Raw genomic sequence first — 23,235 nt, 5'->3', positions numbered from 1 at the left:
ATTCTTGTCTCTTCCTGAAGTGCAGTTTCGCGGAAATGGTTCACCTGAAGTTTCAGTTCGGACAGTGAAATACTTTGGAGAAGTACGCACTGGCGACGCTGGAAATGGAGAGCGGATAAGGGAATTCAACCCATCAAATCGGGATTTTATCAAGTTTATACAGAGGTAAGACACGATTAATTAGAACCTTTTTAAATATAGTCATCGTTTGCACTTTTGGAATTTTAAACTCGTACAATTTTGTTAATCCAGCTGTTCCATTTGTGAAATTGTTGTTCAATTTCAGGAATGAAAGTTTAGAATCTAGGCCTACTAAACCTAAAACTTCCTCCCGAGATAAAGATGCCATCGTAAATCTATTCGGAGGGTATTCGTTTTACTAGTAAACTTCCAGTTGAGATGTCAGAAAACGAAGAATCCAGTAAGATGTCGTGCACTGGCATTAAATAAACGAGGTGTGGGGTGTTTGGCCCTCCCAGTTTAGCAAGTAATTTGTACCGAACTATGTATCTTTTCAATTCTCCAAGGGCATTTAGTCTAGCAAGGCACATCAACAATTTGACCGATGCAGTTTATCTGGCAGTCCATACATTTTTATCGTTAGACTGACTGTTCATTAACCTGATGGGAGATAAGACTTCCCCAGATCCTCCGGGAGGTCTCCCCCTCAGTGTACACTTTAGGCCAACTGAGATGGACTTTAAACTGCACTGAAAGCTGGTTCAAAATCTTGAGTTTTCCAGACAATGTGGTGCAGCTGGGTGGATGTTCCCAGAGTTATATCCAGCTCCTAACAGCTCACAGCCAACACTGATCAGTTCTGGATGTGTGGAACATCAGTAATTTGGAAGATCAGTGTCGGGGTCAGCCCATAACATGCTGGCCTGGCGGTCTCACTAGCCTCCTCTCTCTTCTAGCTCCAGTCAAGAGGCAGGGGAGGCTGGTTGTTTGGTAGTTTGGGCAGGGTGTGTCTTGTTCTGCTGTTCATTCCTCCCTGCCAGTCTGCCATGCCAGGGCTTGTGCCCTAGGAGATCACTGATTGGTTACGCAACTGCTGGATTTTTGGCAGAACCAGATGAAAACCTGTGACAGGCAGGGTTTAGACAGGTCAGACTGTAGCTGGGCAGGGATTGGACAGGTCAGACTGTAGCTGGGCAGGGATTGGACAGAACATGTAGCTGGGCTGGGATAGGACAGGACATGTAGCTGGGCTGGGATTGGAAAGGTCATACTGTAGCTGGGCAGCGAGACGAGAGAGAAGGCCTCAGGGAGGTGGATAAGGACAGGAAGCATGAGAGGGGTACAGCACAGATGCAGGGAAGCTGCTGGAGGAGGGGAGAGATGTCCTCACTGAGGAAACAGACCGGGAGGAGGGATGAATGAGAGACAGCAGCAGGAGGAGGGATGGATGAGAGACAGCAGCAGGAGGAGGGATGGATGAGAGACAGCAGCAGCAGGAGGGATGGATGAGAGACAGCAGCAGGAGGGATGGATGAGAGACAGCAGCAGGAGAGATGGATGAGAGACAGCAGCAGCAGGAGGGATGGATGAGAGACAGCAGCAGGAGAGATGGATGAGAGACAGCAGCAGGAGGAGGGATGGATGAGAGACAGCAGGAGGAGGGATGGATGAGAGACAGCAGCAGGAGGAGGGATGGATGAGAGACAGCAGCAGGAGGAGGGATAAGAGACAGAGCAGCTCAAGGTTTGGTTAGGTTTTTTTTCTCAAAGGTTTTTTTGGTGGAAATATTGTTTTTGTTGCCTTCTGCCTTGCTCCACGTAATAGCCAGGAAATGAAAAAGCACGCGCAATGACAAGAAATAATATTGATCATGCAACCAAATACAGATTAAAATTTGAAGTAACAAGCCTGACTTTAAAATGCAAGAAGTAGAAAGTACATATTTGTGTAAAAAATTTAAGGAGTTAAAGTATTAAGTTAATAGTGAATAGTAAAGTGAAGTACTACTAAAAATCTACTTAAGTACAGTAACAAAGTATTTGTACTTCGTTACTTCCCATCTCTGGTTTGCTGATTGGAGAACAATGGAATTTGATCAGTGGAGTTGAGTGATCAATACTCATTTATATTCACTGAGCCCTTGATCAGCAATCATTCAATCAGATCCGTGTGTGTGTGTCAGTCCAGGTGCTCCATGTTACTGTACGGCTCTCTCCGTCCTCTTCCCTACTCTGATCTCTGAGGGCTGCTGGGGGGTGAAGCTGGTGAGGGCTGCTGGGGGGTGAAGCTGGTGAGGGTGTGGTTGTGGGCTGGTGCCAGAGCTTCTGTTTTGATTGCAGAGATGCCAGCAGCAGGAGAGGATGTATTTTTGAGCCCACAGCTGTGTTTATCTCCACAGTCCCCAAGTCACCACTGTTAAAGACCTTCCTCGAGTTGTAAACATCTTACTTTGCCTGTGGGCCAGGGTCTGTTCTTGATCGTGTAGATAGAAGGCTTAGGTCCATGGCAACGGATCTCTGAAAACAAGGTTGTTTTAATGGCTCTAGTTCTGCAGCATTACATTTACATTTAGCCATTTAGCAGACGCTCTTATCCAGAGCGACTTACAGTAAGTACAGGGACATTCCCCCGAGGCAAGTAGGGTGAAGTGCCTTGCCCAAGGACACAACATCATTTTGCACGGCCGGGAATCGAACTGGCAACCTTCAGATTACTAGCCCGATTCCCTAACCACTCAGCCATCTGACTCCCGCATCAAGTCACTCACTTCTGAAATGGATACACAATGAACAGTCACCTTAGCTAGCTTGTATTAAGCCACTGTTCAATAGCTCTTTCTCTTTCTTTCTCTCCCTCACAGCCAGGCTACAATGTTTTTATGTCTTTTTCCCAGGCCACTGTCTTTCAGAGTGAGGGGGGAGAGATGGGGAGAGAGAGAGAGGAGAGAGAGGGGGGAGGGGAGAGAGAGGAGAGAGAGGGAGGGAGAGAGAGATTTAGTGAGTTCCACAGTAATTATCAATCTCTCAGGAATGCAGCCCCTGCTCTTAGCAGACATGCTGCTGCATGGCTACCCTGGCTTAACAGCACACAAACACAGGCAGCTCTGCAGGCCTGCTGTACCGTAGCTGTACTATAGCTGTTGAGCATGTTACCCTGTGTGGTAATGTGGCATGTTGGTTTACACTAAACTGTGTAAACCCCCCCCCCCCACTTCATTCTCTTCCCAGCATTTCTGACCAAATATCATTCAAACTGTGAAGCTCCATATAAACAGATTTGCATGGTATTTTAACCAAAATGTTTGGCTTCGGACTACTTTTTTTGAAATGCTAGTGTTCAACCTGTGGTCGATACCACAGCCATCTGATCGTGTTTCCTGAATTCTACACACAATACCCCATAATGACAAAGTGAAAAAGTTTGTTTAATATTTTTTATAGATCTGTAAAAATTAAGAACGAAATATAACATGTACATAAGTACATGGAAGTACTTCTTCCATATACGAATGATGGAGGCCACTGTGCTCATTGGGACCTTCAATGCTGCAGACATTTTTCTGTACCCTTCCTCAAATCTGTGCCTCGAAACAATCCTGTCTCAGAGGTCTACAGACAATTCCTTGGACTTCATGGCTTGGTTTGTGCTCTGACATGCACAGTGTCAACTGTGGAACCTTATATAGACAGGTGTGTGCCTTTCTAAAGCATGTCCAATCAACTGAATTGACCACAAGTGGACTCTAATGAAGTTCTAGAAACATCTCAAGGATGATCAGTGGAAACAGGATGCACCTGAGTTGAATTTTGAGTATCGTGGTAAAGGCTGTGAATACTTATATACATGTTCTTTTTTCCGTTTTTTATTTGAATAGACTTGCAAAAATCGTTTTTCTTTTTTCAGGTTATCATTATGGGCTATTGTGTGTCCAATTGGAGGAGGAATTTGAGGAGGAGGAATTTGCCCCCAAAAAAATATTTAATCAATTTTGGAATATGGCTGTAACATAACGTGGAAAAAGTGAGGCGCTACTTTTCGGATGCATCCCAAGAGAAGCTTCAGTGAAACAAACCAGTTTAACAAAGTGGGATTCAAGAAAACCCCACCTTTACCCATTGATCATGACGTATAAGACACATGGACTGAGTCTGTTGGGGAGTGATCTTAGCATTAGAAGCACAGAGTAAACTTCCTTCCAGGTGACTGTTGATCAAGTGACGGTGGGTTTTCTTATAAACTGCCAGAAGAAAGAGAAACCATGGTTGATGTCATCACCAGTGTGAGGAAAGACATTCCTCTTCACAGACGCAGCCTCTGTCAGTGCTTGTGCTAGTGAGTCCTACTTGAGACATGGAATTGGGTAACACCAGTATCCCCCTTGACAGCCTCACCTTCATAAAGCAAGTACATTATGTCTGGTTCAGAATGCGTACAATGTGTCTCTGGCTCGATCCCTTCTCTGAAGGAAGGCCTTGAGTGGAAGAGGACTGGGGTGTATAGAGTGAAGGAAGGGCTTTCCTTTGTTTGATTCTGCCTAGAGAATGGAGACACGCCCTGGCCTGATTATAACACAGTTCCTACCTGTAACATGGACACATTTACCTCAGTTTCACTCTCCAAACGAGTTTTCACAACCCCAACACAGTTTACAGAACTTCATACTGGGGAGTCGTTGAGTTTGACTGAATGCTTTCAGGAATGTCTTTTGTAACCTTTGTAGCTGCAGCACGGTGAAGGTGACTGAGGCTCGCGCCTCGGCCCTCGGCCCAGGACACTCACTGTTCAAACAAAGGCGTCTGTTTCCTGCCACACCCTCCTGCCCTTGCCCTGTACCAATGGGCGCTCAGCGCCGGAGTCGCTCCACTCTGCTCTGCTCTGCTCCGCTCTGACTCACCTCCGCAGCCAGCCACCACTTCTACTTCAAGTCACACTGTTCATGTCAGATAAGATAAGAGCACGGCCGTGCTGCAGGCGTGGATGTTGAAACCTCAGCATGTGCCACCAAATCTGCCTCTGGGTAATCAGCTAGCGCCAGACTCAAGTGATTCATGCTAGTTGTTCTCGATCACCTCATCATTTGTCCCAAAAAATACATAGCTTGAGAATGAATGCTGCATGGTTCCCCCTTGGACAGTGAGCCCTGGAGCTCCACAGGCAGAAGCGGCTGTTTCAGCAAGGCTTCACCTCCTCCGGCACCCTGAGAGAACCCCAGACCCAGGTCTCTGTGGAATCTCTTCCCTCCAGCTTGATGACGTGGTGCTGTGCAAGGCTGTCAGATCATGAATGAATGTTGGGTGTATCTGTTAACACCAGGAAAATAACCCATATATACCTCTTACATGGTAAGTAGAGTATGGTATGGAAAATGATTATGTTACCGAGCTGTAAACCGCGGCCGGTGGTGTGTGTGTGTTTAAACACAATTGTGTGTGTTTGTTTGGTATGTTTGAGTGAGGCTTGATGTTCCTGTTGACAGCCTACTGTGACTCCCATCAATGCTACCCTTATACTATAGCGCCCCAAGCAGCCTGAAGGGAAGTCCAAGTTTCGTTAGTCCACAAAAAAGGTGGTGTGACGAAAGATTCCGTTACCCCTCATTTTGTTTGTTTTCTGGGTGTATTGTGTGTGTGTATATCAACATCCACCAGAGAGAGGTGTGGTCCTGAGGTCTGTAATGACTGTGCCAATGAAGCAACTCTGTAATTTGAATGTTGGCATGGTACTTTGTTTGAGAGAGCTTGTGTGTGTTCCTTGAAATGTGTATTTCTTTCTTTGCTTTAGTGTGTTTCTAACTGAGGGTCACATGTGATGTACCTGTTAGCAGAGGCCCTAAGTACTTTTATTTACTCAAGCAAAAAAAAACTATGAAAATGCATGTGATATTGAGAGGAGAAAAAGATTGATGGATAAAGCGACACATCTATTCTATGAAAAGCATTGTTCTACTTGCTTTAATATAATTAGTAAGATTTAAGGTACTCTTGTGCACCATATATGACCCACATTGTCATGTTGGTCATATGTAACCCTAGCCCTATTGCACTACATCCCTACTGCTCTACAGCCCTACTGCTCTACATCCCTACTGCTCTACAGCCCTACTGCTCTACACCCCTACTGCTCTACAGCCCTACTGCTATACAGCCCTACTGCTCTACAGCCCTACTGCTCTACATCCCTACTGCTCTACAGCCCTACTGCTCTACATCCCTACTGCTCTACATCCCTACTGCTCTACAGCCCTACTGCACTACATCCCTACTGCTCTACAGCCCTACTGCACTACAGCCCTACTGCTCTACAGCCCTACTGCTCTACATCCCTACTGCTCTACAGCCCTACTGCTCTACAGCCCTACTGCTATACAGCCCTACTGCTCTACATCTCTACAGCCCTACTGCTCTACTGCTCTACATCTCTACAGCCCTACTGCTATACAGCCCTACTGCTCTACATCTCTACAGCCCTACTGCTCTACTGCTCTACATCTCTACAGCCCTACTGCTCTACAGCCCTACTGCTCTACATCTCTACAGCCCTACTGCTCTACAGCTCTATAGCTCCCCAACATCAAGGTTCAGAAACCTGCCTTGGAGGCGAGCGGTTTTGGCAGGGAGGCCGAGGAGATGAGCTCATCACATCAGAGCGTTCGACATCGAGAGAAGAAGAATACAGGAAGACAGAAGTGCGACTGTCAGATCAATAATAGAGGAAGCTGTTAAGAAGAACTTGTATAAATGAAGCAAAGAGACCAACATTGTGGTGGACCGAGCGTGTGTTTACTTATCTGGATTTGTGTAAATCTTTGTGTGTGTGACTGGTGTGTGTATGGTTACGGGTGGGGCTCTGAACCATGACTCCACGTTTAGGAATGAAGGGAGTGGTGCCATGTCTCCACAGAACAGTCATGTTTGGTTGAGAGGCGAGAGGGAGGTAGAACATGCTTGGTTCTCAACCCTCAACATGGACAGAGGGGCCTGAACACAACCAGTCTGCTTCACTTACTCTGAATGGAAGTCAGTGAGGGGAAACTCCTATGTAATGTCAACAGCAACATGAATCAACAACAGCGATAAAGCATCCAGAGATGTAATTATTCCCATTGAATGGAAGCAATTAATAGTATTTGTGCTTAATCAATTTTGCCTTTTTTCTTTGCCACCCTTACCCCTTCCCTCTCTCTCTCCCTCCACCTCCCTCCCTCCTGTGTTTAGCTCCGGTGTGGGATGTCGGCCCGGGGCTCAGTGGGGGAGCTGATTCCCCAGGACATGGCGGAGGTGTTTGCCCAAGAGCGGAGCACCAGAGGGGGCCGGAGGAAGAAGCGTCGGGGCTCCCTGGGCCGGGCCTTTAGCTGGCTCAAAGGCAAGAAGAAGAAGGAGCTGGGCTGCAATAGCCTGGACACACATCCTGGAGGGACCAACGCAGCCAGGCCGCCGCCCACACTGCCCCTCGGCCACGGTGAGAACCAGGAGGAGGAAACACCCCTCTACACCATGTGATTGTTTGGCTTTCAGTAATGTGCAGGTAGCCTGGCCAGTGTTCTCAGATTCGCTGTATGTCACACAGTGCTTCTGCTGTTGGCAGGCCTACGTTTTATACATTCAAACACTGATAAACCGTCTCTACAGATCTGTAAATATAAAGAGTGCCAGTGACCTTTTCTACCTGGGTGAAATATGGCATTGTTTGGATATGAAGTTGATCTCGGTGGCTGTAGTCTCTGAGCAGTGGTTTGTTGGGAGTTTGGTGTCCTCGTGCTGAGCTCCCAGGCATGTTTGCTCTCTGGAGGAGGACTGTTTGAACAGCATGTGACTCATGAACCTGCCCTTTGACCCCTGGAGCCTTTGTTTGCCGTGAAGAAATCTCTGTCCGTCCTGTTCTGGGATGCACTCGACCTGATTCTGTTGTCACGTTTCACACAGGAGATACTTTAAACATGTAGTACAGAAGTCAGAGATGTACATACACAAACATGGAGCCCAACACAGACGTACAGAGACGGTATGCCAGAGGCTCCGGGTCAGGGCTCGGCTTCCGGGCTGGGGGTTGGCACATGCCCAGTTCATGAAGCCCTGCCAGCTGATGCCAGAGCATAAGAACCAGGGGTGTTTCTCCTGACCGCCCTGCCCATGGGCTGCCTGGGGAAACTGATGTCAGGAGAGATCAAACAAGACTGAGAGTGGTTGTGTGTCTGTGTGTGTTTTCATGTGTGTGTTCAACCACTGCTAATGCTGCAGTCTTCATCATCAGATGGATAATGAACAGAAGCCTGTTGTGAGGGTGGGGAGAGAGAGGACTGGTGTTCCCCTCAGGTTGGGAACGTTGGAGGTTATCTAGGCTCCTTGTCCAGTGTTACCTCTCTGGACATCTGTTTACCTGACCTTTGCACCTCTGTCAACATATATTGGACCATGGAGTTCTCACCAGGCTGTCATGTTGAGTCTTTCTCTTTCTCTCTCTCTCTCTCTCTGTGCCTGTCTTTAGTGTATGATGTGCTTGCTGTGCTAGTTAAATGAGTCCTACAAGGCGCCGTCCTGTAGCCAGACTGAAGGCTATCCCGGCGCTGCTCACACACCCTCTCTCACTTCTGGAGGGCTTCACTCTTACAGATCTGCCCCTCTCTCACTTCTGGAGGGCTTCACTCTTACAGATCTGCCCCTCTCTCACTTCTGGAGGGCTTCACTCTTACAGATCTGCCCCTCTCTCACTTCTGGAGGGCTTCACTCTTACAGATCTGCCCCTCTCTCACTTCTGGAGGGCTTCACTCTTACAGATCTGCCCCTCTCTCACTTCTGGAGGGCTTCACTCTTACAGATCTGCCCCTCTCTCACTTCTGGAGGGCTTCACTCTTACAGATCTGCCCCTCTCTCTTCTGGAGGGCTTCACTCTTACAGATCTGCCCCTCTCTCTCTTCTGGAGGGCTTCACTCTTACAGATCTGCCCCTCTCTCTTTTCTGAAGGGCTTCACTCTTACAGATCTGCCCCTCTCTCTCTTCTGGAGGGCTTCACTCTTACAGATCTGCCCCTCTCTCTTTTCTGAAGGGCTTCACTCTTACAGATCTGCCCCTCTCTTTCTTCTGGAGGGCTTCACTCTTACAGATCTGCCCCTCTCTCTCTTCTGGAGGGCTTCACTCTTACAGATCTGCCCCTCTCGCTTCTGGAGGGCTTCACTCTTACAGATCTGCCCCTCTCGCTTCTGGAGGGCTTCACTTTTACAGATCTGCCCCTCTCTCTTCTGGAGGGCTTCACTCTTACAGATCTGCCCCTCTCTCTCTTCTGGAGGGCTTCACTCTTACAGATCTGCCCCTCTCTCTCTTCTGGAGGGCTTCACTCTTACAGATCTGCACCTCTCTCTCTTCTGAAGGGCTTCACTCTTACAGATCTGCCCCTCTCTCTCTTCTGAAGGGCTTCACTCTTACAGATCTGCCCCTCTCTCTCTTCTGAAGGGCTTCACTCTTACAGATCTGCCCCTCTCTCTCTTCTGGAGGGCTTCACTCTTACAGATCTGCACCTCTCTCTCTTCTGAAGGGCTTCACTCTTACAGATCTGCCCCTCTCTCTCTTCTGAAGGGCTTTACTCTTAAAGATCCATCCTCTCCCATACACACCCAGACATCCTACACATTCCTGAGCTCTATAAAGACATACATGGGTGGATGTTGTGATGGTGTGATGCATGTGATTGTGGGACCCATGGAGGTACCCCTGTGTGGAGGTAACGTGTGTGAGGGCTGGTCTACTGTGTGAGGGCTGGTCTACTGTGTGTGAGGGCTGGTCTACTGTGTGTGAGGGATGATCTACTGTGTGAGGGCTGGTCTACTGTGTGTTAGGGCTGGTCTACTGTGTGTGAGGGCTGGTCTACTGTGTGTGAGGGCTGGTCTACTGTGTGTTAGGGCTGGTCTCCTGTGTGTTAGGGCTGGTCTACTGTGTGTGAGGGCTGGTCTACTGTGTGTGAGGGCTGGTCTACTGTGTGTGAGGGCTGGTCTACTGTGTGAGGGCTGGTCTACTGTGTGTGAGGGCTGGTCTACTGTGTGAGGGCTGGTCTACTTTTAGGGTGTTAGTTCTGTACCTCCACACTCAGTTGCATTCCATATGCACGGTTTATGCCATGACATATAACATAAGGGTGTGAGTGTGTCTGTGTGTAGTGTGTGTTTGCGTGTGTGGGTGGGTCGCTCTTTGGATCAACTTTGTTGTTGCCTGAATGATCTGAGACCGGCGGGCCGCAGAACAGGTTTGAGAAGCTGGATTCTGTTTCACTTCCTGCGTCTCATGGCGGGAAGCAATCACACACTCCACCCTGGGAGGATTGTTCTGACTTACCCAGACTGCCACAGGAGCTGAACAGGACTTCCTGTGTCAGGAAGTGGAAGAGGGAAGGTAACAGGGAGGCCAGGACCTCTGCCTCACTGCAGGGTGGGAAATATTTTCTAACACCAGTCTGTCAGGAACCATACACACACACACACCTAAAACATGTTACCATTTGAGCAAAGGAGTAATTGCTGTTCCTCTGTGGGACAGGGTTGATTAACTGTTTGTATTCCAGACAGCTGAAGATGTCCTTCATCCAAACCCAGTCTGATCCTCCTGCAGATGGGTCTTCAATAGCAGTTGATGAGATTTTTAAGTTGAATGTGTGAAATATTAGTCAACACACCCTGGTATTTATCAGATCAGATTCAGATGTGTATAAAGGGACTCCAGGTACATGAAGCCAAAGCCAGCTACCCTGAAGGATCTGTTGGGATTGTTCTTGGTGTTGAATTTCATTACAGTCATCTTGGCCCTGAAGTGTGCTCCGCATCAGTTTTTCCTGGGCCAAGCCTAGTTGCAATCAACAACTGGGATTATTTAGGAAATCATATCTCAGTTTTTTGTCACGTGACATAGATATGTTACAATAGCTTCTCATAGCCCTCACACACTGTTTTCACGGCAGCAAAATTATTATAGACCAAAGAGAATTTTTATTAGCTACTTTACAGAAAGATGGATGATGAGAAGATGAAGCATGAACGCCTGTCCACCTTCTAACATCCCCAGTCTGGGATGTGACACTACTCTCCAGGACTCACTGTCTGGGATGTGACACTACTCTCCAGGACTCACTGTCTGGGATGTGACACTACTCTCCAGGACTCACTGTTTACTGGGATGTGACACTACTCTCCAGGACTCACTGTCTGGGATGTGACACTACTCTCCAGGACTCACTGTCTAGGTTGGTTGAGGGGCAGTTCTATGGGCGTATGTGAAGCCCTCTGTGACATTGCTTGTGAAAAGGGCTATACAAATAAATGTTGATTTGATTTTGACTGTTCTTTTACTCCCAAAGACTGTTTAATAAGCATGCACAAGTGTGCATAGTAAGCACTACCTGGCAGACACAACACACACACTTGGCTTGCATTTGTGCAGAGCAGGGAACTTCTATATTTTGTCCATGACACAAAAACAGGAATTATGATACATATGTATAGTAAATCTGTATGTAAAAAAATATGCGAAATGTTCTATTTATCATCTAATTTCCCAGCTGCTCTTCAGCAGCAGTGTGAACCTCCATGCTGCATCTCCCTCCTGCTGCTGGTGCTGCATCTCTGGCTGTCTCATGTGGGACCTGCCTTTCAGCATGCCTGTCAGCATGTCTATCAGCAGATACACTCCTGACAGGCCCAGACTGGTCCGGCTCACATTCTGCTGCTCCTTACTGGCACTGATCACAGGGAGACCTGGCTACGCCTCAGGCTGGGGCTGGGGCTGGAGGTAGGACTGGGCTGGGGCTAGGACTGGGCTGGGGCTAGGACTGAGCTGGGGCTGGGGCTAGGAATAGACTCTGACCTTCATCAGGATCTATGGGAATGACAGGTAGAGACTATGTGCAATCTGACAGCTGTAGTTGGTCTAATGAGGGGATTTATGACGTTACCACTGGTGGATACTAGCGATGCAGTTGGTGTGTGGGTTTTGTGTGATGGTGTCAAGTTGTGTGTGTCTGTGCTTTTAGGAGCATTAAGCCCACAGGGCCCTGTGTAGCAGAGGGCTCTGTGTAGCAGAGGGCTCTGTGTAGCAGAGGGCCCTGTGTAGCGGAGGGCCCTGTGTAGCGGAGGGCCCTGTGTAGCGGAGGGCCCTGTGTAGCGGAGGGCCCTGTGTAGCGGAGGGCCCTGTGTAGCGGAGGGCCCTGTGTAGCGGAGGGCCCTGTGTAGCGGAGGGCCCTGTGTAGCGGAGGGCCCTGTGTAGCGGAGGGCCCTGTGTAGCGGAGGGCCCTGTGTAGCGGAGGGCCCTGTGTAGCGGAGGGCCCTGTGTAGCGGAGGGCCCTGTGTAGCGGAGGGCCCTGTGTAGCGGAGGGCCCTGTGTAGCGGAGGGCCCTGTGTAGCGGAGGGCCCTGTGTAGCGGAGGGCCCTGTGTAGCGGAGGGCCCTGTGTAGCGGAGGGCCCTGTGTAGCGGAGGGCCCTGTGTAGCGGAGGGCCCTGTGTAGCGGAGGGCCCTGTGTAGCGGAGGGCCCTGTGTAGCGGAGGGCCCTGTGTAGCGGAGGGCCCTGTGTAGCGGAGGGCCCTGTGTAGCGGAGGGCCCTGTGTAGCAGAGGGCCCTGTGTAGCAGAGGGCCCTGTGTAGCAGAGGGCCCTGTGTAGCAGAGGGCCCTGTGTAGCAGAGGGCCCTGTGTAGCAGAGCCAGCTGTTTGGAGGTGCATGAGCTCCCACAGTGATGGTGACTTGAACGCCCACAGGACTTCCTCTCTCTTCAGTATTTACTTTTATCTCTCTGGTGGCCGCGGGTATTCTGTAGAAGTGTTCGGTCTTAGAGCAGTACAACATGTACACAGACAAACATGTACAAACGCTCTCTCTCTCACACACACACACACATGTACAAACTCTCTCTCACACACACACATGTACAAACTCTCTCTCTCACTCACTCACTCACTCACTCACACACGTACAAACTCTCTCTCTCACACACACACACACACACACACACACACACACACACACACACACACATACAAACTCTCTCTCTCACACACACACGTACAAACTCTCTCTCACACACACACACACACGTACAAACTCTCTCTCTCTCACACACATACACACACACACACACACACAGTGCCTCTTAGGCCCAGCCGCCACCTCCCGGTATTCAGTTGTTTCTGTGGTGCTCAAACAGGCAGGCAGCTAAGCCTAACCCCTACAGGAGGAGGCATGCTGGGACAGGACTGTGTGTGTGTGTGTGACTGTGTGACTGTGTGACTGTGTGTGTGTGTGTGTGTGTGTGTGCTCCCTTGTAAGTGTATGTGGAGCGTCTGTGCATGGAAAGGAGTTCTGTGTGAAGCTCCTACCTCCAGTATGTTGGAGTTTGTTAGCAGTATAGTTCTGAACCCTGGCTCTGGAGTGCAGCTTGTTCTGCTGACTCAGATCAGCCTGCTAAACTACATCCCCTCCCAGCTGTAAACATCAGGCCAAAAAGTCACCCTAAGGTTGTGAAATGCTCTCTATTGTTCATAGTCTTCTAGGTGCTGTGTCAAGAGCATACTCACTACCTTGGTTTCAAAACCTCTGATTACATGTATTTATAATTTGTGATTATTATGTCTTTTTTTAAGACATTTGCTTTGCAACCATTTCAACTGACTGAGAATGTTTTGTTTATTATGAAAGACTCCTCTTGACCAACAAATACATTTGTTTACAGTGATATGATAGGGTTATTATAAATCCAACTTTTAATCTGCGTTTCATATGTATTTTGTTTTTTACTAAGGCTAGAGGCTGATATCTGACATCAATACATTAAGATGACTAATATCATGGCCATCGGATTGGCTGTAGTTTTACTAATCCCTGTTGTAAACATCAGTTTGGGTCTCACATTGTCATCACCACCCTTTGACACCACAGACTTTATCTCAGAGTCCCCGGACAGATGGTGCTTTTTTCATACTGGTGATTAATTCAAACATAATTACTGGGCTCACGCAACTAGAGATAACATAAACCCTTGTTATTAACACACACACACATCTGTGTGTGTGTTTCCAATGTGTCATGGTGATGTCAGTATCTTTGTTGTGATCTATTCATTTTGTTGTTTGGGCACGACCATTTTCTATTTTGACCCAGTCTATAAATAACTTATTTTAATTTTTATGAAACTATAACCAAACCACCAAATCTATGCAAACATGTTGGATCGTTGACAAGCTGATGTACAAAACCAGACAGTGAAGGTGATACAAAGTGTAATTGGGAGAGGGTCACTCGTGTACCTGGGAGAGGGCCACTCGTGTAATTGGGAGAGGGTCACTCGTGTACCTGGGAGAGGGCCACTCGTGTAATTGGGAAAAAGTTCTGGAAAACAGTCATCAGGCAGGAGGTTCATTGTGGGAATGTTTCCCATTAGTTCAGGTGCCTTGACATATTAGCTCCCAGTATCAGGAAGTAGGCTGACTACTTTTCTCTTGTGCTGTTTGAGGTTTCCTCACCAGGATGTGGAGACATGCCCCGTCTATAAGGGTCATTTCAGAGAGATATTACAGTTTGATGGAGTCGGATGTTTTGAGTCTACTTCAAACACTTCTATGATACTTTTTAAACAATGTTGTAGGAAACAATAATGATTTTTATCTGGTGTACAACAGCTTCTAAGCTCAAATCTATCAGTTCATTTACTCCCCCTTGTGGGGAAACATTATGTTATGGTAGCAGAGAACAGACCCAGGAGAGAGCTTAATTATACCTAAAGGCTGATTGACTTTGTCAGCTAGCCAATAATACATTTCAGTTAGCTCAGTAGCTCTAATGAGGGGAGTTGCGTGTCTAGTGGTGGCTGTAATCAGGCTTTACTGGGGGCAGTCAGAGCCACCATCATGTAACCCTACCCCTGGTTTGATGGGCCTGGTGCCTGATCTCCCTGCTTTCCCCTCTAACCCGCTCTGTGTTTACGTGCCTAATCTCACCATGATACATGTCATAGTTGCACTTGGACCAGTGTGCACTGGGACCCCACCCAGAAACAGGAGGGGGACCGGCTGAAGGGAGGGGAGGGGGGTAAAGCGGGAGAGGAGGGGGGTCGTTAGTCGTCAGCCAGAGGGATGGGTGGATGCAGGCTACAGGATTACCGTCTGAGCTCCCATCGTCTCTGGTTGGTCTAGGAGCACTCTGCAGGGAGCGAACACAACAACATTCTCATCCTCATCTGCAGCAACAAGGGAAATCATGATCTGATTTGAGATTTTTTTTTATTGTCTTGTTGGATTGAGGTCTATCCAAGGTGTCTTTCTTTGGGGCTTTGATTTTACGTCTATAACTTTATAAATTGTTGGTCCTTTTACTCCTTTTGGAAGATTGGTTGTTTTTAGTCATTTCTATCTAGTCATGGTGGTCCTCCTCACCAACAATGTTTACTGCCTGCCATTGGTCTTCAAGAAAAAGGGTGAGTTATTTGACACCTAAAAAACACTAATTGATTTACAATACCCACTTTGGAAACACTTTCTTTCTTTGAATTCTTGTCCCATCTGGTCAGTCTAGTATTCCTGCTTAAAAGTAGAAGTAAGAGTGGGAGAAAGAACCCCCACAGTGGGTCAACTGGTTCTGACAGGAAACTGAGAAAGGAACGGCTGCTTGTGAATAGCTGCAGAATCTTGCAAATGAATCGCCGGAAACACGAAAATATGAAATAATGAAGATTTTGAGACTTGAAAGACTTCTTGACGTTACATATTATGGGAGATGAGATTAATGTGTACTTGTCTAATTGACAACCATTCTTAAGGCCATTACCGTGGGGACAAAGGTATATTTAGTGAGGATCTCTCCAAGCACATGTAGCCTTAATCAGCCACGTCCAGCTCTGAACTGTACAGTAGGGTACCGTGCGAGTGCAGGCATAACAGAACCAACCGTATTACATGAAAGTGTCTTAACAGGTCACCAGCCTGCTTGCTTCTGGACAGCCTCAGGCAGGATTCACAGCTCTGCTCCTGGTCTTTAGGGCACAGGTTTGGAAAACGCTTAGCTATGGAATTAGACAGTCAGTATGCTAATTGGTTAGGTAAGCAATAATTAAGTGCCTATTTTGGTGTTACTGGATATAACAGTGGACTGTTAAGTATACCTTAGTGACTGCGCTGCTAAATATATCTCAGTGATGCAATATAATTCCATTCTAACTGAAAGTCTTAGGAATGACAACATGGGCTGTTTAACACCATTTATATAATGTGTTAAATTGTCTTTTGGGCGTGGCCTGTTGCAAGGTACTTTTTTTTAAAATGATGGACAGTATAATCATGTAGTCACAGTGATTATTTTTGTCAATTGGACAGGATATGACTCCCATTTATTCTGTTAGATAAGTGTTTCTGGAAAGGAACTGATTGATTGGAGTCTTATTGCTACTGGAGGAGCTAGCAGGACTCAGTGTTGACTGAATTGTAGATCACATCTGATCAAGCTGCTTCTAAAGTGCTGACAGCAGTGCATTATACCTCCGTGCTATTGAGTTGACCACATTAACACAGACCGTTCCTTGACTGTTAGAACTCTGCACTCCGGATCATTGATATTCTGCTTTACTTTCTAAAAGCACTATTTGCATGTCGCAAGTTTGATGCAAGTGTCTGTTAAATTAATACAAAGTAAATGCATCAAATAATTTTATACCACCATTTCTGGTGATTTCTACAAATTAATTATCTCCAACAATTGTTTCTAAATATGGTAGAAAATTATGAAACATGCTAATTATAGAATAGAATGAAAAATCCTGTATATATTCATCACCTGGACATACAGTTAGGTCCATAAATATTTGGACATTGACACAATTTTCATCATTTTGGCTCTGTATACCACCACAATGGATTTGAAATGAGTTCTGAAGCATTTGGCTGAATCTGAGCAGATAATATTGCCCGAAACACTTCAGAATTCATCCTACTGCTTTTGTCAGCAGTCACATCATCGATAAATACAAGGGAACCAGTTCCATTGGCAGCCATACATGCCCACGCCATAACACTACCTCCACCATGCTTCACTGATGAGGTGGTATGCTTTGGATCATGAGCAGTTCCTTCCCTTCTCCATACTCTTCTCTTCCCGTCATTCTGGTACAAGTTGATCTTGGTCTCATCTGTCCATAGGATGTTGTTCCAGAACTGTACAGGCTCTTTTAGATGTTTTTTGGCAAACTCTAATCTGGTCTTCCTGTTTTTGAGACTCACCAATGGTTTACATCTTGTGGTGAACCCTCTGTATTTACTCTGGTGAAGTCTTCTCTTAATTGTTGACTTTGACACAGATACGCCTACCTCCTAGAGAGTGTTCTTGATCTGGCCAACTGTTGTGAAGGGGTTTTTCTTCACCAGGGAAAGAATTCTTCTGTCATCCACCACAGTTGTTTTCCGTGGTCTTCCGGGTCTTTTGGTGTTGCTGAGCTCACCAGTGCGTTCTTTCTTTTTAAGAATGTACCAAACAGTTGATTTGGCCACACCTAATGTTTTTGCGATCTCTCTGATAGGTTTGTTTTGATTTTACAGCCTAACGATGGCTTGCTTCACTAATGGTGACAGCTCTTTGGACTTCATATTGAGAGTTGACAGCAACAGATTCCAAACACAAATATCATACTTGAAATGAACTCTAGACTTTTTATCTGCTCCTTGTCAATGAAATAACGAACTCCCATGAGGGAATAACATACACCTGTCCATGGAACAGCTGAGCAGCCAATTGTCCAATTACTTTTGGTCCCTTAAAAAGGGGGGGGGCACATATCAAATGTGTTGTAATTCCTACACCGTTCACCTGATTTGGATGTAAATACCCTGAAATTAAAGCTGAAAGTCTGCACTTAAAGCACATCTTGATTGTTTCATTTCAAATCCATTGTGGTGGTATACAGAGCCAAAATGATGAAAATTGTGTCAATGTCCAAATATTTATGGACCTAACTGTATGTGACCCTTGTGTGGCCGTCTGCTAGCAGCAGTAAGGAAGCAGGAGGTGGAGGTGAGGCTGGTGCCCCCACCCTTCCAGGAGAACGTGTTCCTGGAAGGCAGCAGGCCCAAGTACCTGGAGGACCTTCACTCAGAGGCACGCGAGGGGCTCAAGCTGCTGCAGCAGGAAGGTAATGAGCATCACACACTCAGAGGCCTGCCTGGGTCAGCTGACCACAAGCTAACCCTCTACTGCCTTCCTGTGCCTGGGTCAGCTGACCACAAGCTAACCCTCTACTGCCTTCCTGTGCCTGGGTCAGCTGACCACAAGCTAACCCTCTACTGTCTTCCTGTTTAGAATCCGACAATGGAGTGGACTTCAAGGATGACCAAAGTATCAGTGTCAGTGTAAGTCTCTAATTGTAAATCAGTGTTGCTGAATACTACAGTGTGTGTGCTCCACCAGTGAACATTCGTGTGCTGCACCTTCGGGTATCTGTCCAGTCAACAGTGACAGTGCAGCAGAGTGAGTATTGCAGCTACAGTGAAAGGAGTGCCGTGGAATCAGACAGCACCATCCCAGACTCCGAGTCCATTGTCTCCACACGATCCTCGGTTTCCACCCGCTCCTCACGTTCAGGGCTAACCCGACAAGGTAACCTAACACACCCAAAACCCATCAGAGATGGCTGTGCTTTCACCCAAATATGTTTTGAGTTGTCATGCACTAGTCACCAAGGGAGTTACACAGCTGACCACATTGAACTCTAAATTGTTAGTTTTTGTCTAAATGACATGTTTTGAATGTGTTGCTGTTCTTCTGACATTTTGATCTCCTCAGCATCTACATTTGGGCCCCTGAGCTCAGGGAACAAGCCTGGGAAAGCTAAAGCTAGGAGGAGACACAGGAGGACCACCGTGATGGGGATACCACAGCATGTCCAGAAGGAACTAGGTACATAGATCATGCCTTGTGTTTCCTTATTTGTGGGGTCTAAGTCATGAGTCGTGGGTCTGAGTCGTGGGTCTGAGTCGTGGGTCTGAGTCGTGGGTCTGAGTCGTGGGTCTGAGTCGTGGGTCTGAGTCGTGGGTCTGAGTCGTGGGTCTGAGTCGTGGGTCTGAGTCGTGGGTCTGAGTGAATTTGGTTGACATATTCTTGATGTTTGGCTTTGTGACAGCTTCACAACTAACCTCAGAGGTGACTATAGAAAGTACTGAATATATCTTGATATTTCCTGTTGGTCTCCAGGCCTGGACAGAGCAGCCTGGGCAGCACAGGTGTTGGAGGAGGACGCTCGTCTCCACAATGGAGACGGTCCTCATCCAGCAGGTCCACAGGAGGGCGCCAGAGACCAGGCCCTTCTGCAGCCCACAGGCCCCCAGATGTCTGCCTCGCAAAGGCCCAAGTCTGTGGCCATCCCCTGGTTGACCACGGCCAGCAGCCTGGCCCAGCATCCTCCCAGCCCCGTTATGTCCATCTCCCCTCAGGCCACTTATCTGTCCAAGATCATCCCCAACGCTGTGCTCCCACCCTCCATAGATGTGGTGGAGATCAGTCGGGGGCGGAGCCGGAACAGCGTGCGCACTGTCAGCAAGAGCAGCCTGCTTTTGGCCAGCCCCGCCTCCTCCAGGGCCTCCTCCAGGGCCTCCTCCCAGGCCTCCACTCTCTCCTCCGCCTCCCGCTACAACCAACCAACATTTTCAGACAGCTCAGGGTGGAGTCGTTCAGAGTCATCAGAGACCCTGGTGTCAGACTCCTCCACCATCTCCAGCAGCACGGCCAGGCAGGGGCAGTCCCACGGGGAGGGAGCGTCTCCAGAAACCTCCCCTGACCAAGTCAGTGTCCGATCATCCATCAGCAAGGCCTCCAGGATCACCACATCCACCAATGGCAAGGCAAGGACCAGAGGGGAGGAGAGCAAGCAGGAGGGGAACTTCATCCGGAGTATGTCTGTAATAAAGTCCAAGAGAGCCCCCCCCCCTCCGAGTCGCTCGTACTCCCTACACAAGGACAAGATGAAGAGGCGCTCGCGGGACCTGGCAGAGGTCAGGGTGGTGGTGGAGTCTCCTCCTCATCTCAGCCCAGGGCAGGGTGGGGAGGCCAGGTCTGGCTACACTGCAGACACCAGCTCTCTGGAGGAGTCCTCTGTGTCAGCCAGCCCACTCAAGCCTCAAAACAAAATCCCAAATGACGATGTTGCAGAGGCTGAGCCTGCATCCACAGACTCCTCTTCTCAGACTCAAGCCTCCAAGGAGAACGGCCTGAAGACCACTGTCTCTCCCTCCAGTGGCTACTCCAGCCAGGGGGGCACGCCCACCCTCCTGGCGAGACAAACCCAAAGCGTCTCCCCTAAGCACAAGAAAGGATTCCTGGCCAAACTGCAGAATATTTTCCCTGGGGCATCTCCTTCACCTCACCATGCACAACCTGCAACCGCTGACACCTCCAAGCCCGTCCAGGCTGACCCCGCCCCTCCAGGGGGATGTGTCACTCCCACTCCCTCGGTTCTGGCCCTCAGAGGACTGTTTGATATACCACCCCAACCCAGGGTCCCCGCCCCCCCAGCCCCTCCACCTGAGGTGTGGGTGCATAACAAGCGCAGCTTTGAGCTCCTGCTGGGGCCCCCGGCCCCCACAGACACGTACGCAGCCTTGAGGAAGAACCCCAAGGACAGACGGGCACAGAAACAGTCTGGTTCTAAAGAAGCTTCACTGAAGAGTTTGTCAGCGGAGAGAAGAGATGGAGAACAGCCACCAGCACAGCAGACCGTAGCCGTGCTAAAGAGGGTTTCAGATGCAGTGGAGAGCAAGGTTCTAGAAGGTCATGAGCAGGAACAGTCATCCTTGATGATATCAAGCAGTGGAACCGCTATGTTTGAGTCAGGAAAGTTTCAGGGAAGTTTAATAGTCCAGGCTACTGGAAATTCAAGTTCAGTGGTTCACGAAGAGGAAAATGAACGTCTAAATCAGATGGAGTCTACAGAGAAGAAAGGGAATGCCACAGTAGCATGGGGAGATGAACAACAGAATGTCAAAGGAAGTTTTCTAGTAAACGGAACGTCAGTCAGATTAGTAGCAGAAGGTCTAACAACGTCACAGAAAGCTGAGACTAAGACTGCCTTACAGACTACAAATCAAGCCCAGGTGGTGAAGACTGCGTCACCACCTAAAAGTGACACGTTGTGTGTGTGTGCCCATGCAGTAGCACGTGTGTCTCCCTCCCCCCCCCCCGGCACACCTCCCCCCCTTGCCGCCCACCAAACAGACCACACCTGCGTCCCACCTCAGCCATGCCCCCCCAGAACCCCTTGTTTCCCCCACAGGGGAGTTGTCATGGCCCCTCCCCCCTCCCCTACTGGATGCCCTCATCCAGCCCCCCCACAGTGTCCATGATGACAGCGATTTCCCCCCTCCGCCACCCCCATTTTCTCCAAGCCAGGTTGGGCTGGATGTGACAGAACAGATTCCCCCTATTGAAGAGTCACAAGGTGAAAAACACCTGATCATCCCCCCCCCAGATCTCTCCAAGCAGTGTGATTCAGTGAAAGAACCTGTTCCAAAGCTTGATCCTTCAAGCCCTTCTGTCACAGCTGTAAATGGTCCTGCTCTGGAGTCTTCAGCAGTGACGACCAAGGTTCGGTCCCAGAGCATCCCGCCCCCACCTCCCTATGCAGCCCCTCTACCCCCACCTCCCAAAGAGGCCCTAGCGTCAGCCGAGAGCAAACTCAGTCCACCTCAAAGCATTCCTCCTCCACCTCAAAGCATTCCTCCTCCACCTCAAAGCATTCCTCCTCCACCTCAAAGCATTCCTCCTCCACCTCAAAGCATTCCTCCTCCACCTCAAAGCATTCCTCCTCCATCTCAAAGCATTCCTCCTCCACCTCAAAGCATTCCTCCTCCATCTCAAAGCATTCCTCCTCCACCTCAGGTAGTTCTGACCTCACCACAACCCCAAGAACCTGCAAAGATCTCAGCCCAGGATGCTGCTACTTCAACTGAGAGGGTTACGGTGCCCTCGCCCCCCAAAGTGATCCCACCTCCACCTGAGAGCACTCTTACCCCACCCCAGAGCACCCCTTCTCCACCTCCCCTAAAAGAGTCCCAGACACCCACTCAGGAGGCCACCTCACCACCCCAACCAGAGACCCTCCAACCTCCATCTCAGAAGACTACCACACCATTTACTCCACCAGCCCCTGCCACCCCCCTTATTCCCCCAGCACCCCCAATCCCTGTGAAGGTGCCTGCTAATGTCCCACACCAACCCAGTGTGGTGAGCACAGAGAGAGGGGGCCAGGAGCTGAAGTCCCAAAGCGAGACCTCTCCACCAGTGTCCTCTGCTGAGGGAGCCCTTCCTGTTGTCACCCCCTCCCTTCTGCAGATGATCAGGCTCAGGTCTGTCAAAAACCCTCCTTCACAGACCCAGGACCAGACTCCAATCCAGACCCAGGACCAGACCCAGGACCAGACCCAGGACCCGACTCCAATCCAGACCCAGGACCCGACTCCAATCCAGACCCAGGAACAGACCCCAATCCAGACCCAGGACCAGACCCAGGACCCGACTCCAATCCAGACCCAGGACCCGACTCCAATCCAGACCCAGGAACAGACCCCAATCCAGACCCAGGACCAGACCCAGGACCCGACTCCAATCCAGACCCAGGACCAGACCCAGGACCAGACCCAGACATCGGCCTCTGGCACAGCCACCCAATCCTCCAACAGTGTTTCAAATCCAGCCTTCACCAGCCATGAGGCCCCCCAGAAGCCTATACGCAGATCACTAATCATGATCTCTCCTCCTCCTGTCGATGCATCCCCACCTGCTGTCCTCACCTCACACCCATTTACCGTGCAGTCCCATTCCAACACACCAGTACTGCAGTCCCATTCCAACACACCAGTACTGCAGTCCCATTCCAACACACCAGTACTGCAGTCCCATTCCAACACACCAGTACTGCAGTCCCATTCCAACACACCAGTACTGCAGTCCCATTCCAACACACCAGTACTGCAGTCCCATTCCAACACACCAGTACTGCAGTCCCATTCCAACACACCAGTACTGAATCTTCCCCCAACCTCAACCACTCTTACTTCCCCAACCAAAAAATCCCCCCCTGCCACGACCACCACCCCCTCTATGAGGCTGCAAGAAGCTATCCGCTTGAGAACAGCAGCCAGAACAGCTAAAGACAGCTGCCCCTCTCGCTTGAGCATGCACTCCCCAGCTTCCCCACCGGGGGCAGACCTCCACAAGTCTCCTTCCGCCAGTGCCAGCTTCGTCTTTTCCAAGAGTACAAAGAAGGTGGTGATGGAC

At 49.0% G+C, this 23,235-nt stretch overlaps 1 protein-coding gene across 2 annotated transcripts; it reads left to right on the top strand.

Moving 5' to 3' along the window:
- The first annotated feature begins 38 nt into the window (after nucleotides 1–38).
- LOC136949030 (NHS-like protein 3) lies at nucleotides 39–21,318 on the top strand. Of its 2 annotated transcripts, none has more exons than XM_067243226.1 (7): nucleotides 39–165; nucleotides 7,176–7,419; nucleotides 17,960–18,100; nucleotides 18,268–18,317; nucleotides 18,414–18,564; nucleotides 18,751–18,864; nucleotides 19,159–21,318. In XM_067243226.1, the coding sequence occupies exons 2-7, from the start codon at nucleotides 7,188–7,190 to the stop codon at nucleotides 21,300–21,302; spliced, it is 2,832 nt and encodes a 943-aa protein (XP_067099327.1). In that variant the 5' UTR covers nucleotides 39–165; nucleotides 7,176–7,187; the 3' UTR covers nucleotides 21,303–21,318. The 2 variants fall into 2 exon arrangements, with proteins under 2 accessions (XP_067099327.1, XP_067099326.1); XM_067243225.1 differs by having other exon boundaries at nucleotides 17,957–18,100.
- The last annotated feature ends 1,917 nt before the right edge of the window (nucleotides 21,319–23,235 follow it).

Source organism: Osmerus mordax, chromosome 9, assembly GCF_038355195.1.
Source record: "Osmerus mordax isolate fOsmMor3 chromosome 9, fOsmMor3.pri, whole genome shotgun sequence".
Lineage (NCBI taxonomy): Eukaryota > Metazoa > Chordata > Actinopteri > Osmeriformes > Osmeridae > Osmerus > Osmerus mordax.
This window is presented reverse-complemented; position numbering and strand designations above follow the sequence as displayed.